The sequence below is a fragment of the Camellia sinensis genome, chromosome 4 (assembly GCF_055761805.1).
Source record: "Camellia sinensis isolate YWXY chromosome 4, ASM5576180v1, whole genome shotgun sequence".
In the NCBI taxonomy this organism is placed as follows: Eukaryota; Viridiplantae; Streptophyta; class Magnoliopsida; order Ericales; family Theaceae; genus Camellia; species Camellia sinensis.
In genome coordinates this window covers 155760097-155774982 of record NC_138964.1, presented here as the reverse complement: position 1 = coordinate 155774982, position 14886 = coordinate 155760097, and the positions used below count along the sequence as shown (strand labels likewise).

At 36.9% G+C, this 14886-nt stretch overlaps 1 protein-coding gene across 4 annotated transcripts; it reads right to left on the bottom strand.

The window, feature by feature from the left end:
- Window positions 1-726: 726 nt before the first annotated feature.
- On the bottom strand, window positions 727-13809 carry LOC145789615 (uncharacterized). 4 transcript variants are annotated; one of them, XR_014327718.1, is made up of 8 exons: window positions 11288-13806; window positions 10541-10652; window positions 7130-7242; window positions 6954-7047; window positions 4532-4563; window positions 4263-4435; window positions 3844-3924; window positions 727-1023 (listed from the first exon to the last, which is right to left on the bottom strand). XR_014327718.1 is itself a non-coding variant. In XM_082866626.1 (7 exons), exons 2-7 carry the CDS (start codon window positions 10632-10634, stop codon window positions 933-935), a joined length of 597 nt encoding a protein of 198 aa, XP_082722752.1. In that variant the 5' UTR covers window positions 10635-10652; window positions 13281-13809; the 3' UTR covers window positions 727-932. The 4 variants fall into 4 exon arrangements, 3 of the variants coding, with proteins under 3 accessions (XP_082722752.1, XP_082722751.1, XP_082722753.1); XM_082866626.1 differs by lacking the exon at window positions 3844-3924 and having other exon boundaries at window positions 13281-13809; XM_082866625.1 differs by lacking the exon at window positions 3844-3924.
- Between the last annotated feature and the right edge of the window lie 1077 nt (window positions 13810-14886).

Genomic DNA, 14886 nt, shown 5'->3' with positions numbered 1-14886 from the left:
GGGGGTGGGAGGAAAAGGGGGGATGAATCATTGTTGTAAAGAAAAAAAGCCAGAAGAAAAGAAATGGCAAGTCAGCCAAAGGATTAGGAAAAAGTTAAAAAGTACTACCACTCTCATAAAGCTAGTGGTTGGACTATTAATGAGGAGTGAAGATCCAATTTGAATGAGTTTCATGACCAAGTCTTAAAAATAATCACTACAAAAATTTTAAATTTTTATCGTCGCGTATATTTAAAACTTCGTTTTAAAATTTTTTTACAATGACAATTGACTTTTTAACGGCAACAAATGAGAAGTCACAATAAACAACGTTACTAAATAATTTTAGTAACGACACCATGTCATCGCTTTTTTTTGCGACGGTAAAATTATCTTTTTGTGACGAAATTCTGCTGTTGACATTAATATGTAAAAATTTGAAAATTTTTGCGACGGCACTATTTTGCTGTCGCTAACAGTGTTATTTGTGACGGCAAAAATGCCGTCTCGAAAGTGTTTTTTATTGCAATGGAATACCTGCCATTCCTAAAGATTATTTACGACGACAAAGAATACCGTCGCGAAAGGTTTTTCGTTTCAACTGTTGTCAATATTTTTTGCGACGGCAATGCCTACGTCGCAAAAAAAAATTGGTTCTAATGTTTTTTGAGACGGTGTGGTGCCGTCACCAAAAAAAAAAAACTGCAATAAAAATATGAAAATTACATGTATTAAATAAAAAATAACTGAAAAAGAAACCAATAATTACATAATAATATAAAAATTTCAGTATAAAAATAACAATTCATCAATAATAAAAATATTCTTGCATTCATAACAATACATCAGCAAAACTATCTCACTACATAATGTTGCATAATACATATATAATGTTTAAATACATAATGTTGTTCACAATTCAAAATAACGTAAATGAAAAACAAAAGTTTTCCTCATGATTCTTCCGTGGAACAAAAACAAAAGTTAGTCGCAATCTTCACACGCAAGCATTTCACAAGAAGCCAACTCCTACTCGGGAAATATCTGAAAATAAAAAATAAAAATAATTAATGACAATATAATTATGTGTTAATATTTTAATTACAAAAAAAACATAAAAAATTAACTACTATATAATTACAAAGATAATTAAGTAAATAATTTTGGCTAGACAGAAATCTGGTTCTAACTCTCAAACCGGAAACCCGATTGGAATCCCGTCTTCTCCCACAAGTCTCTCGTGCCTAGATGGTCGTGTGTGCCAAGTTTCATGCTAAACGGACGCCGTTTGGTGATTTTGGGACGTCAACACCTCCAATTCAAATTTCTTAAGGAACTAGTTTGCCTAGATCAAAATCCGGCTCTAACTCCCAAACTGAGAACCCGATTCGAGCCCCGTCCTCTCCCACAAGTCTCTCGTGCCTAGGCGGTCGTGTGTGTCAAGTTTCGTGCTAATTCGACGCCGTTTGGAGATTTTGGGCGTCAACACCTCGAATTCAAATTTCTTTAGGAACTAGTTTGCCTATACCGAAATTCGGCTCAAACTCCCAAATCGGGAACCCGATTCGAGTCTCGTCTTTTCCCACAAGTCTCTCGTGCCTCAGCGGTCGTGTGTGTCAAGTTTCGTGCTAATTCGACGCCGTTTGGTGATTTTGGGGCGTCAACACCTCCAATTCAAATTTCTTAAGGAACTAGTTTGCCTATAGTGAAATCCGGCTTTAACTCTCAAACCGAGGACCCGATTCGAGCCCAGCCTTCTCCCACAAGTCTCTCATGCCTAGGCGGTCGTGTGTGTCAAGTTTGGTGCTAATCCGACGCCGTTTGGAGATTTTGGGACATCAACACCTCGAATTCAAATTTCTTAATGAACTAGTTTGCCTAGACCGAAATCCGCCTCTAACTCCTAAACAGGGAAGCCGATTGGAGCCCCGTCTTCTTCCACAAGTCTCTCGTGCCTAGGTGGTCGTGTGTACCAAGTTTCACGCTATTTCAACGCTATTTGGTGATTTTGGGGCGTTAACACCTCGAATTCTAAGTTTCTTAAGAAATTAGTTTGTTTAGAGTGAAATCCGACTCTAACTCCCAAACCGGGAATCCGATTCGAGTCCTGTCTTCTCCCACGAGTCTCTCGTGCCTAAGCAGCCATGTGTACGAAGTTTTGTGTTACTCCGACATCGTTTGGTGATTTTGGGGCATTAACACCTCGAATTCTAAGTTTCTTAAGAAATTAGTTTCCTTAGAGTGAAATCCGACCCTAACTCCAAAATCGAGAACCCGATTTGAGTCTCGTCTTCTCCCACAAGTCTCTCGTGCCTAGGAGGTCGTGTGTGCCAAGCTTCATGCTACTCTGATGCCGTTTAGTAATTTTAGAGCGTTAACACCTCGAATTCTAAGTTTCTTAAGAAACTAGTTTGCCTAGACGGAAATTCGGCCCTAACTCCCAAACCGGGAACCCGATTCGAGTCCCGTTTTCTCCCACAAGTCTCTCGTGCCTAGATGGTCGTGTGTGCCAAGTTTCGTGCTACTCTGATGCCGTTTGATGATTTTGGGACATTAACACCTCAAATTCTAAGTTTCTTAAGAAACTAATTTATTTCTTAAGAGTGAAATCCGACTCTAACTCCCAAACTGGAAACCTGATTTGAGTCTCGTTTTCTCCCACAAGTCTCTCATGCGTAGGCGGTCATGTGTGCCAAGTTTCGTGCTACTCTAACGCCATTTAGTGATTTTGGGGCATTAACACCTCAAATTATAAGTTTCTTGAGAAACTAGTTTGTTTCTTAAGAGTGAAATTCGGCTCTAACTCCCAACCCGGGAACCCGATTCGAGTCTCGTCTTCTCTCACCAGTCTCTAGTGCCTAGGTAGTCGTGTGTGCCAAGTTTCGTGCAACTCTGACGCTGTTTGGTGATTTTGGTGCGTTAACACCTCGAATTCTAAGTTTTTTAAGAAACTAGTTTGTCTAGAGTGAAATCCGGCTCTAACTACCAAACCGAGAATTCGATTCGAGTCACGTCTTCTCCCACAAGTCTCTCGTGCCTAGGCGGTCGTCTATGCCAAGTTTCGTGCTCATCCGACGCCATTTGGTGATTTTAGGGCATTAACACCTCAAATTATAAGTTTCTTAAGAAACTAGTTTGTTTCTTAAGAGTGAAATTCGGCTCTAACTCCCAAACCGGGAACCCGATTCAAGTCTCGTCTTCTCCCACAAGTCTCTTGTGCCTAGGCCGTCGTGTATGCCAAGTTTCGTGCTACTCCGACACCATATGGTGATTTTGGTGCGCTAACACCTCAAATTCTAAGTGTTTTAAGAAACTTGTTTGTCTAGAGTGAAATCTGGCTCTAACTCCCAAATCGAGAATTCGATTCGAGTCCCGTCTTCTTCCACAAGTCTCTCGTGCCTAGGCAGTCGTGTGTGCCAAGTTTCGTGCTACTCCGACATCGTTTGGTGATTTTAGGGCGTCAACACCTCAAATGAAAAATTATTTTTTTAGTATGTGTTTGGTTAAGATAATTTTTTTGAGAGAAAGTTATAACATATACCAACTTTCATGAGAAAATAAATTTTCTTGTATCTTTTGCAAGGAATTAGAACCTAAATTACAATAATGATGTAGGTCGTCTTTACTAAAAATGAGAGACTAAAGCGAAATTTTAGGAGGAAGTTTAATGGTGGAACATGTAATTACCCATAATGTAGTTTCAAAACTGGTGCTAACTACACATTTATTATATAAGAGTACATACCCAAGAAGCCCATGCCAAGCCATAAAACACTTCCATGAGATAAAATTTATACATACTTTTGACTATGATTAAGTCCAAAGCTGCAGGGACTTAAATTAAGTAAATAAAGGACAACTCACATAAGCTATTGATGAAAGTAAGGTTATGCAAAGTATCGGTTTTGCTCCAACAAATGGATTGATGCGAGGAAGAATCAGAATCTTGAAACAATGCCATGATAAGAAACATATGGTGAGTAGAGAAACTCCAGATTTAAAGAACATTTCAAAAAGTAGAGTTAATGGGCTCCTTCTGTTAAAGTGACAAAAGAAAAGAAAATGATCTTTAGAAAGAATGCCTGGGAAACAATTAATCATATTCCCACCATTATCAGAATTTCTGAAAATTGATTTTTGTTGAAACCAAAGGCTGCCTTCAGATAGTACTGTAGAGGTAGCAAAGGGACTTGAATAACAATTGCATGTCACCATAAGATCTAGCAAAATTTAGTTGGGATTGGGCACTAAAAGCATCACTGATGGTTTACAGATAAAAGCACCTGCTTATAACAATAGTTGTTGCATGCCTCATTAAATTGTATCGTTCCTTGACAATCTTCAGTGCCTCGTGCAACCAAGGAGCATGTTGGCGATGTCTTGGAGTTGATTGGACTGTCTCAACCAGAAACAGGTGCATGTAAAGCGGACAAAAGAATAACAAAGCAATTGAAACCTGAAACAATAAGCATTATTAGAAGGACTAAAACAATATAAGGATGATTAAGAGATTCACCATAAGCAAATGTCGAAAGTCACAACACCAACATACCTCAAAAATGAAATCTTCAGGCAGAAAACGTGTGTCACGACCCAAACCCGGCCCTATGGGTTTAGCACCGTAACCGGCCAGTAATCGGAGATTACCGAAGGCCTGCTTAACAGTAATACAGTAAAACAGAGTGCAGGGCCTGGCGGAAGCCAATACAGTAAGTAAATAGTGTCCATTGAGCTGTGACAGTCTGTATGCCAAAAAGATTTTTCATGCATTCATACATACACAAACAGTACAGTCTATACAAAATTTACAGTCACACAGTACAGGGACCTAATCCCTTGATAACAGTACAGTTAGCAACAGACAGTCTATACAATAATCCAAACAGTATGGAGACAGACGGGGGAAACAAACAAAACACCCCAAAGCCATAGCATGGCAACTCGGAACCTCGCAGTGAGGCACAAAGGCTGGCTTGACAAAACTGGAGTTACCCTGACGCTCCTAGCTCCGATCTGGTGCTTGTACATCTACATATATATATGAGCAGTGAGCTAAAGCCCAGTGAATAACATAAAGCGTAAAGGGGTTTAGAATGAATGTCCTTACAGTAATGAAAACAGTTCAATTCAATCAGTATTTTAGTTGTTCAGTATAGTAAACAGTCATATGTGGTACATCCATTAGCATAACAGTGACAGTAGGTCTTAAAAGACCGAACAGTAATGATGGCCATCAGTCAGTAAACAGTAGTGGTTCCACGAGGGAACCGACAGAGATCTCTGTAACAGTAACAGTAACAGTAAACAGTAGGTACTAAGGATGCCACAGTACAGTTCAGAAATAAAGGACATACATTCATTCAGTAATACCAGTTCAGTAAACAGTTCAGTTCAATATTCAAAAGATATCAGTTGAACATATCTTTACACAATTGTTACTCACAGAGTTCTGGGCTACAGTATGCTAGAGCGTGTCTCCCCAGTTGCCAACCCTACACAGTTCACAGGTTGAACACACACTAAGCTACATAGTTGGGAAATATCATAACTTAATCCCTAATTTGCCTTGGTGTGTTCTACAACGATATCCTCATCTAAATGTCTTAAACTAGGCCTAAGAATGCCTAGGATGGGATGAGGATGCAAAAATACACTTAGAAAACATTTCGCAAGGTTTGCTGAAACTAGGAGCCTCGCTCGAGCGAGACTTTCTCCGCTCGAGCGTAAGTCCAAAATCAAAGGCTTCGCTTGAGCGAGTAATCCTTCGCTCGAGCGGTCTGCAAAACAGTAAAAATACTGGATGCTGAGATTTTGCGCGCGATGGTCGCTCGATGGTCGCTCGAGCGGAGCCCTGGACAAAGGTGCTCGCTCGAGCGGGTAATCCTTCGCTCGAGCGAGGAAGCCAAATCTGGAATTTCCAGATCTGCCTCCCAAGCTCAAACCAAGCATTCTACCACTCCAAACTCGACCTCTTGGGCCCAAATTCTGGAAAACACAACTAAATTCAATGTATAACAAGTTTCAAAGCTCAATTTATGAATTCAAGCCCCAAAGGTGAGTCAATTAAAACCATATTCAAACCCAATTTCAAGAATATGAAGAACATGCAAACATGCATGAATTCAAACCAATTTCAAAGCTTCAATTTATGCTCTAAGGAGCTAATTGTTTCCAAAACATGATGAAATCATGGACCATTACAAAATTATGGACATGCATGTGAGGAAACATGAACTTACAACCTCAAAACTCAAGAACGGCAACATGCATGCAACAATCAAGCTTCAATTCAACATTAATGACCCAAAACATGACTTAGCTTCTACAATCTAACCTGGACCATGCAACAATCAACTCAAAACATGAACAAGAAGACAATGGAGCTACCTTTAGTCTTGTAGTTCAAGAAGGGAGCTCAAATATGCAATCTCCTTAACAATTTCTTCAATTTCCAAGCAAAACCAAGCCAAAAGAGGTGAAATCTAACTCTCTTCCTTAACTCTCTCCCTCTAGTCGGCAAAAGCAAGAAATGAGCTGAGCAAAATGTTTGATTCAAGCATACCAAGGCTCTAACATGTTATAATAAGGGCCCACTAACAATGGCAATAAGGTAAATAGAGCAACTATTGCAATTAACTAATTTTAATCTAATTTAATCATACCTAATCAATTTTCAGATAAATATACCATAAAATCACATTAATTCTGAGGATCATGGAACATCAATCGGTTTCTAATTCGGCCGCCGATATGGCCTTCAATTAGCAGTTTAAACATATAAGCATGAACAGATAATCATCCAGTCAAACAGATAGAATGCAATTTAACTAACATATACTCAATCAATTCGGTTTCCAAATTTCAGTCAGTCAGTTCCGTACTTTAATCAGTTCAATTATCAGTCGTAATCAATTCAGTTTAACGGTAACAATCAGTCATAAGTCGGTAAACAGTATGAGGGTTGTTACAACGTGCAAGGACATTTCCCAATACATGTGAGAAAGAAAAGATGCCAGTAATCCAATTGAATAATGCTGCCCTCTTATCTTCTTCGACAACATCTGCCTGCTAGAGAGGGAAAATGTGATTTCAAATAACCCCACACTTGTTGTAATTTTTTTGTTAATTAGCATTGAGGAAGAACCCTTACCACATAAGCAGCAAAAATGCAGAAAATACTCCCTTGACTTATAATGTATGAAATTGTACGAAGAACGTAATAAGCATAAACAGAGGCCTTTGACTCATTGATAGCAAGCAAAACTGAAATAGCAAAATAGGAAAGTGAGCAAAGTGATCATTATGAATCAATGTGGTAATTCGTACATCATAATATACTCACATGTGCCTACTGGAAATAATCATCGATCAATTTGAAAACATAAACTCTTTGAAGCTAAGTCATTAACTTCAGGCGCTTGTATTAAAGTAAGTTAATTAACACATTATGGCACATAAAATGTTCATTAGAAGGAAAATCATATGTTTTGTGCATATTGTCCTGGCATCTAGGCCACGCTGCATCTGCCAATTATCTTGTGTCACTCATGAAGCTTGAAAATTGACATCAATTAGAAACCACAAATGTCTTATCATACACAATCCTTTGGTTGAATGATGATGATAAAGAGATAGCAGAAGCTCTGCAACATGTCTTACTTTCAAGAAATTTTTTCTTGATTCAATTTTTAGTTAAATTAGAGTCTCTTTAGAGCTAAGGGCTGTCTAAGATGGTGCTTGTATGTTGGAACAGCTGAAAATGAAAATTAAGAATTAAGCTTAACAAAGAACTAACTAACATTTAACTTTCAACATAAGTAGCACAAACAAGGACAAGCGACAAGCCGACACGACGACTTCCAACAAAAAAAAAAAATGCCGGACATGATACGCCTATGACGCTTGTTCAAAAGTAAAATAAAAGCAACATAATATTAGTTAAAATTAAAATGCTGTAACGCCCCGAAATAAATCAATGTGAACTAACCACCTTAATTGACATTCACTAAACAATATCAATAATCCTATCATCATTGCGTAGTTAATAAAAGAGTTAATACAAAAGTTTCATATGCGGGTATACATTCAACGATATAAAAAAAAACACATGAATCTATAGCATGTGAAACATCTAGTCTCAAAACAAATAAAATGCCCTTAAGGGCTTACATCTTCCAAGGCAATAGCCTGGTTATACAAAATGGTCTCTCGGATCCATACACGTCTAGACCTTGGCTTACAAAAATTTACAACAAAAATAAGAGAGCAATCTACTCTTCACAAGACTATTCACGCCATCAATTCGGCAAGATCACCACATCTTTACCTGCACCAAAATCTCATAGGGGTGAGCAATAAGCCCAGTAGAGAAATCCCTAAAAAAGTATATACATTTATGTAGGACATCCAATATTAAATGCAAGTGCAAGTGCGATGCAATGTATTTTCAAAATAATGTTATATCATTCTTTTCTCGAAAAACACCATGTTTTTTTTTCATTAACATTTTTGCAATCTCATCCATTTTCAAAAATTCAAGTTTTAAATCATAAGAGGACGTTAAATACGACACATGTAATCCCTAGGTTGGTGTCTGCAAGTAAACTCAACAAGCACTACCAATAACCCCACTTTACCGGTTGCTAACCAGAAGGGAAGTGGTACCTCCTCCGCTCGTGTTTTCGGTCTTTCACCTCGGACACTTAGGCCAACTTATCAATTCATCTATACCTCCTAACCGGACTTACCCTTAAACATTTTCCATAGTTTTCATTACAACATAATCTTTCTCAAAGTAAACGTTCTCCCATTCATGTCAAGATGTGCGATAATGATAATAAATTGAACAAGAACATGATGCAATACATAATATCTCATAACATTTCTCAATTTCAAACATCTCTACAACAATATCAATTTACTATGTTATTCATTTCTTCTCCTCAATATTATTTCACAAATGACTATGCCATCAATTTATAGCAATAACAATCTCTCATCATGCCCAATTCACAACAAGTACCCTTCAAGGCCACATGTGATGCCTTTCAAACATCAACTCCAATGTTTACAATTTCACTATCCAAGGTGCACAACCATTTGTTATTTCACAACAATACACTTTCAAATGTTTAACAATAATGTTAAAATAATATCTCATTTCTCATATACCAAGTAAATTGTCATTTTTGCTAAACGCATGATGAAAGTTCACTTTCTTAATACAAAACAACAAGATACCCCTAAACATGTTTACATCTTTCAAAATCCCCAAAATTTCTAGGGTTTTATGTTAAAAACCAAAACAAACATCTCCCTCTCTTTTGAAAGGGTTTTCTCTCAAGAAATCACACATCCTATTATGTGAGTTAAAAACCTCAAGAAGATAGTTTAGGAAGGGAGAGAGATCAATCCCACTTTTGAAACCCTAGCATTTATGAGACAAGACTAACTTTCAATATCATTAATAAAACCTTTAAATCAACCAAATCTAACATAAATATATATGTAACTCAAGGAATTTCCCTACCTCAAAGTTTGATGGAGGAAAGGAGATGAAACCCTAACTTCAAGGAAGAGAGAGGGAGCTGGATTTCTACCACACCAAGAGAAGCTCTTGCCCTAGATCTTCAAGATTGAGAGAGATGATGATGATCTAAACCCAAGGATTTCAAGAATCAAGGTGTTTTAGTGTTTTGATGAGTGTTTCAAGAGAGAAGGATGAGAGAAATGAGGTTTAGAGTGAGAGGAAGAAGCTCAAAATGTGATATAATTTCAGCCAAAAGACATACAAAAAATAGAGATTCGGATTGCCCGTCTTCCGCACGTGCGGCGCCCCTTCTCGCACGTCCAGAGCGCCCCTTCCCATACGTCCGGAGTGCCCCTTCCCCCACGTGCGGCCTTCATCTCCGTACGTGCGGTGGCCCTCTGCCGCACCTCCCTCCGCACATGCCTTTTAGGCAGTGTGCAGCATCCCATCCCCCCTGAAATCCGCATGTGCAGCCTCACAACCCGCACGTGCGGCCCTAGGCCCCCGCACGTGCGGCTAGCCAAGCAGCCCAGAAAAATTGTTGGCTCGACCCTCGGCACTCCGGACCTGACTTCACGCTCCCCGGGAATAAAGGAACTTCAACACCGAATCAAACAAGAACAAAGACTTTGTTTGGGCATAACCTCGAATGTTTCAAACTCAATGAGTGCGAGAAGAGAACAAAATGAAGAAGAAAGTAAAAGAAAGAAAAAACAAGACCCGGTCATCACAAATGCCATATATTCCATAACTTAAAAATCATCATTCATGTAACAGCATGAAACAATTGCACTATAAAAAAATGAAAAATAATTGCAGAACATTAATATACAGAAGTGTGTCCAATATACATGTACAACACGACAAACCTCTTCTATAGAAATATTTGTGATTCTTAGCTTTCAAGTATCACCACTCTAGTTTATACCAAAGGAAATTTTCACAGCTAAATGCAGATACCAACATCAAATGCAGTTAGAATTGTTCAACATAAAGTTTTGGTCAGTGTACAAATGTTCATAGAAACAATACCAAAAGGGACTATAGTTGTAGATAAAGTGAGAATGAGCAGTGGTTTTCGCCCATACTCATTAGCAAGTTGGCATAGGATTGGAAGGACCACCATCTTGAAAATTCCTACAACCTTTAAGTAGAAAGAAATTCAAAATCCATGATAAAAATTCAGTTGCAACATACAAAAAAAAAAATTCATGCTCATTTATGATCATCACTATCATTATTAGTTGCATACATCAACAATTTGAAATTCAATCAACAATTGTCCAACCTGGGTGAGCAGGGTCCCTGCACCCTTGCAATGGGCTGCCTGAAATTATAATATTAGAATTGAAGCAAAAAACAAATTCTCTAAATAAGGGTGCTACTTGATGTGGAATGACACACCATACCACACACAATACAAGCCATCAAAGTAGGGGGCTTTCTTGATCTCAATAGCCCTTTTCTTTTATTCCAATCAATTCATAGACTCCTTTACTAACAAAATATCATTCATAAAAATAACAATTGATAATGATATAATGTCTATAAATTAATTTGCACCAACCCATTAGATTAATTAAGCAATAGCAGTATGATGAAAAAAAAAAATAAAACTTGTTTCCCTAGGTGCAAAAAAGCTTGTGCTGTAGCATATAAAAAGGGAAAAACATATGCATATAAAAAATGAATTAAAAATCAACCAATCAAGGGAAAGTGCAAAGGAGTTTTAGGTAGAAAAATTTTAGAGAGAAAGAGAGAAAGAGAGAGAGGAATGACCTGTTTTTCTTGAAACCTGAAAACGAGGTTGCACACGTCATAACCCTCAAGATACTTTATATGCTTGGTCTACTTCTCATTTTAAGCTTTGTTATGCTCAATTTGGAACTTTTTATGCATGAGAACTCCACAACAATTGTTCCAATTTCCAGATAACAGCAAACCAGCAGAAGGGAAGAGAAAATCAAAATAGAAAATTAACAAAACAGAGCAGAAAATCAGAGAATATGAAGGACAAGAGAAGAAAACTAGAACCTAGAAGCAAAAGGAAAAAAATTAGTAGAAAAAATGACCTAACAAAAAAAATAAAATTATGAAATAGTGAGCTAAAAAAAAAAAAGGGGAGAAAAGGAAGAGAAGAGAAGGAAAATAATGAGGTTCTGCCTAGATATAGACGCTGTTTGGGAACATGAGTTTCAGGCTATTATAGCCTAATTTTGAAAATCAGCCCAAAAGCCTACACTGTAGCAACTTTTTTCTTGATTTTCCAAAAAAAAAAATATAGGCGGAGCGCTGAGCCGGAAATGGTTACATCAACAGCTCAATTACTATTTTGCCCCTCAGCCGGAAATTAAAAAAAATATAATTGTAGGGACAAAATGGTCATTTTAATTACAAACATCTTTTCAACACATTTTTTAATACACCAACTCAAATAAAAATTTAACCCAACTTCCCAAACACAAAACTAAAATAGCCTACTAAAATAGTCAAAAAGCCAAATAGCCTACTAAAATAGCCACTTCCCAAACGAGGCCATAATCAATATCTATTCCCAGAATTTTGACATACCCAGAATTAATTCAAAAACTCTTACATGTTCCCTTTTTTAAAATTTACAAGTTTCAATGAAACCCCATTTAAATTATGGCCCATTCCTACAAGTTTGGGTAAATAAATTTATCAGCAAACATTTTGTTAAATAAATTTCTAGTTTGTAGTGGAAATTAGTAAGAACCTTGTAAAGAAATTTGTAACAAGAACAATTTTCTGAACTACATCCATCTAGCCCTTCATTATTAAAGGAAAAATGAAAACAATTTGCACCAACATCTCTCTCCCCCCCTCTCTCTCTTTCTCGTGCGTGGATAAGGTGAGAGACAGAGGGGCAAATTTAAATATTACTTTTAAAAGACTCAACAACTGCCATGTGAATAATCAACGTTTACAGATATTTAATTCATTTAGTTCCCACTGCCCTAAAAAAATTTATATATAAGTTGCAACTAGCCAATCATAGTTATTTCAAACCCATGAAAATCTCGAGAACTATACACAATGCACGATAAACAGACTTCAATAAAGTTTGAGCTCATCATAGTTTCCTAAGGTGGTTAGCTGCCACTATTCAAAACAAAGCCAAATTTTCATTGCATATATTTTTTGTAACAAGAGACAAATTTTATTGGTAGAAGCTTTGTTAATAGTTTTCATTGATTAAAAAAAGCAACAAAAAAATTGGTTTAACAAGCAAATCTTTGGGAAAAAAGACAACTGGGGTGGTTCAAGAACTTAATTGACATATTCAGTTGTTATGCTTCAAAAAAAGCTAGATAATTTATAAAATCTCATAGCACAATTTTTCTGATTTATGAATGCATCAACCAACAGACAGAAGAAAAATCTTCCTGGAAAACAAAACCTGCTGTAGAAATTTCAGAAAGAAGATTGAGGGCCCTAATTAAAACTTCCTGAAAAAAAATAGCTCCACAAAAGAAGCCATTTCTTTGATTCCCTCCAAAAATAAAAAAACAAAAAATAAAAAAGAAGAAGAAGAAGAAGGATTTTCTCTAATTATGATCACCAACATGAGAGAAAAAAATTCGAAAGATACCATTAATTTGAAATTCTTAACAAATCAACACTAAAATGTTATTTCCCCTATGTTTTATGCATATAATGCCTCAAAGAAACAACATTTTTCATATAATTAACATCAATTAGACACAGAAGAAGATATTGAGAGAGCGATAGAGAGAAATTATCAACATACCGATAAAGAAGAAGGTAAAAAATGCGATTAGGAGAAAATTTGAACGGCGAGTCCGATGACGACCTCTAAGAAAGAGAAACAGAACTCTAGGTTTTGGATCTGAGCTTTAATGGCGAATCGAATCGCGGAAATTCTGTGTAGAGACAAGGAGAGGGTGAAGTTTGGGATAGAGCTGAGATCGAATAAAGCAGAGAGGGAGAGTGTGTGTAAGATCTAGAGCACGAAACTCGGCAATTCTGACAAGGAAGCTCCGACGGGAATAAGATCTAGAGGAGGAAATGGAAGGAGGAGGGAGTTGAGAGTGGAAGACAGTTGAGAGTGGAGTGAGATTTGGAGCACAAAACTCGTTTACAGTCACTGCTGCTCGTCACTCCGACGAAGGCCGCCGTTCACCTTCGTCACTCTGACAATGCTGAATGCGAGTAGGGATTTTGAGGATTTTAGTTTCAGAATTTTAGGGATTTTGGGGATTTTGGTTTCAAATTTTGAGGATTTGGGCGATTTTAGGGATTTTGGGGCACACTTGACCGCGAAAGGGATACAAATGAGCGGGATACAAAATTTTTATTTTTTGCGACAATATAATTCAACCGTCACAAATGATACATATTAACCAATCAAAACGACGCCGTTTTACTAATATTTGTTTGTGATGGGCTTTTGTCGTCACAAATGGTCCACTATTTGCGACAGTAACTTTTTCCCGTCGTAAAATAATATTTTTTGCGATGGTAAACCATGCATCGCAAATGTTCCTGCATTTTTCCTTTACAGTCATTAGCAACGGGGTCAGTACCATCACAAAAGGTCATTTTTTTCAATGGCAGATACACGCCGTCGTAACAGACTTTTTTTGGCGACGACAACGACAACTACACTTCGTCGCAAAAAACCATTTTTTGCGACAGCATTTACCCCGTCGCAAAAAGCTTCGTGTTATTTGCCCTATTTTCTTGTAGTGAATCAATGAAATGTTTATTCTTAAATAATATTTATACAAAAAAATTCACCATGAAAATGTGGTAATGGGATTTTTTATTATTATTTTATAATAAAGTCATTTTTAGTAAGCACTTTGTTTGCATAATTCAATCATATCATTATATATATATATATATATATAAGTTCTGCACACTATTTTTAAAATCAAATTAAATTAGTTGGTTTTATTGATTGACTGGTCGACTAGTTTAGGTTTTGATCCAAATAAATTATTAGACTCAATTTTAATAGAAATTAGTCTATTTTTCTTGAATCAGCAGGAAACACGCCTAAACTAATAGCAATTTTAGGAAAGTCAGGTGAAAAGTCAGCCATTTTTCAACTCACTAATCAAATTCGTGCAATTAATTATTTTCTTTTAGGACGAAACATCATATAATAATATAAATTAATCTGCAAAACGTTTTCTTACATCAATTGCGAGGTAGTGAGCAGATTGGACAACCTCTCTTCCTACCTTTTCTAAAACAACATAATCAAAACCTTTACTATAGTACATTATATCACTTAAAATGGATTGAAGATGCCAGTCACTAGTTCGATCATGATTTTGTAACAACAAAACCAAAACTTGACAGTTTGTTTGCAAATGATGATGCCTTAT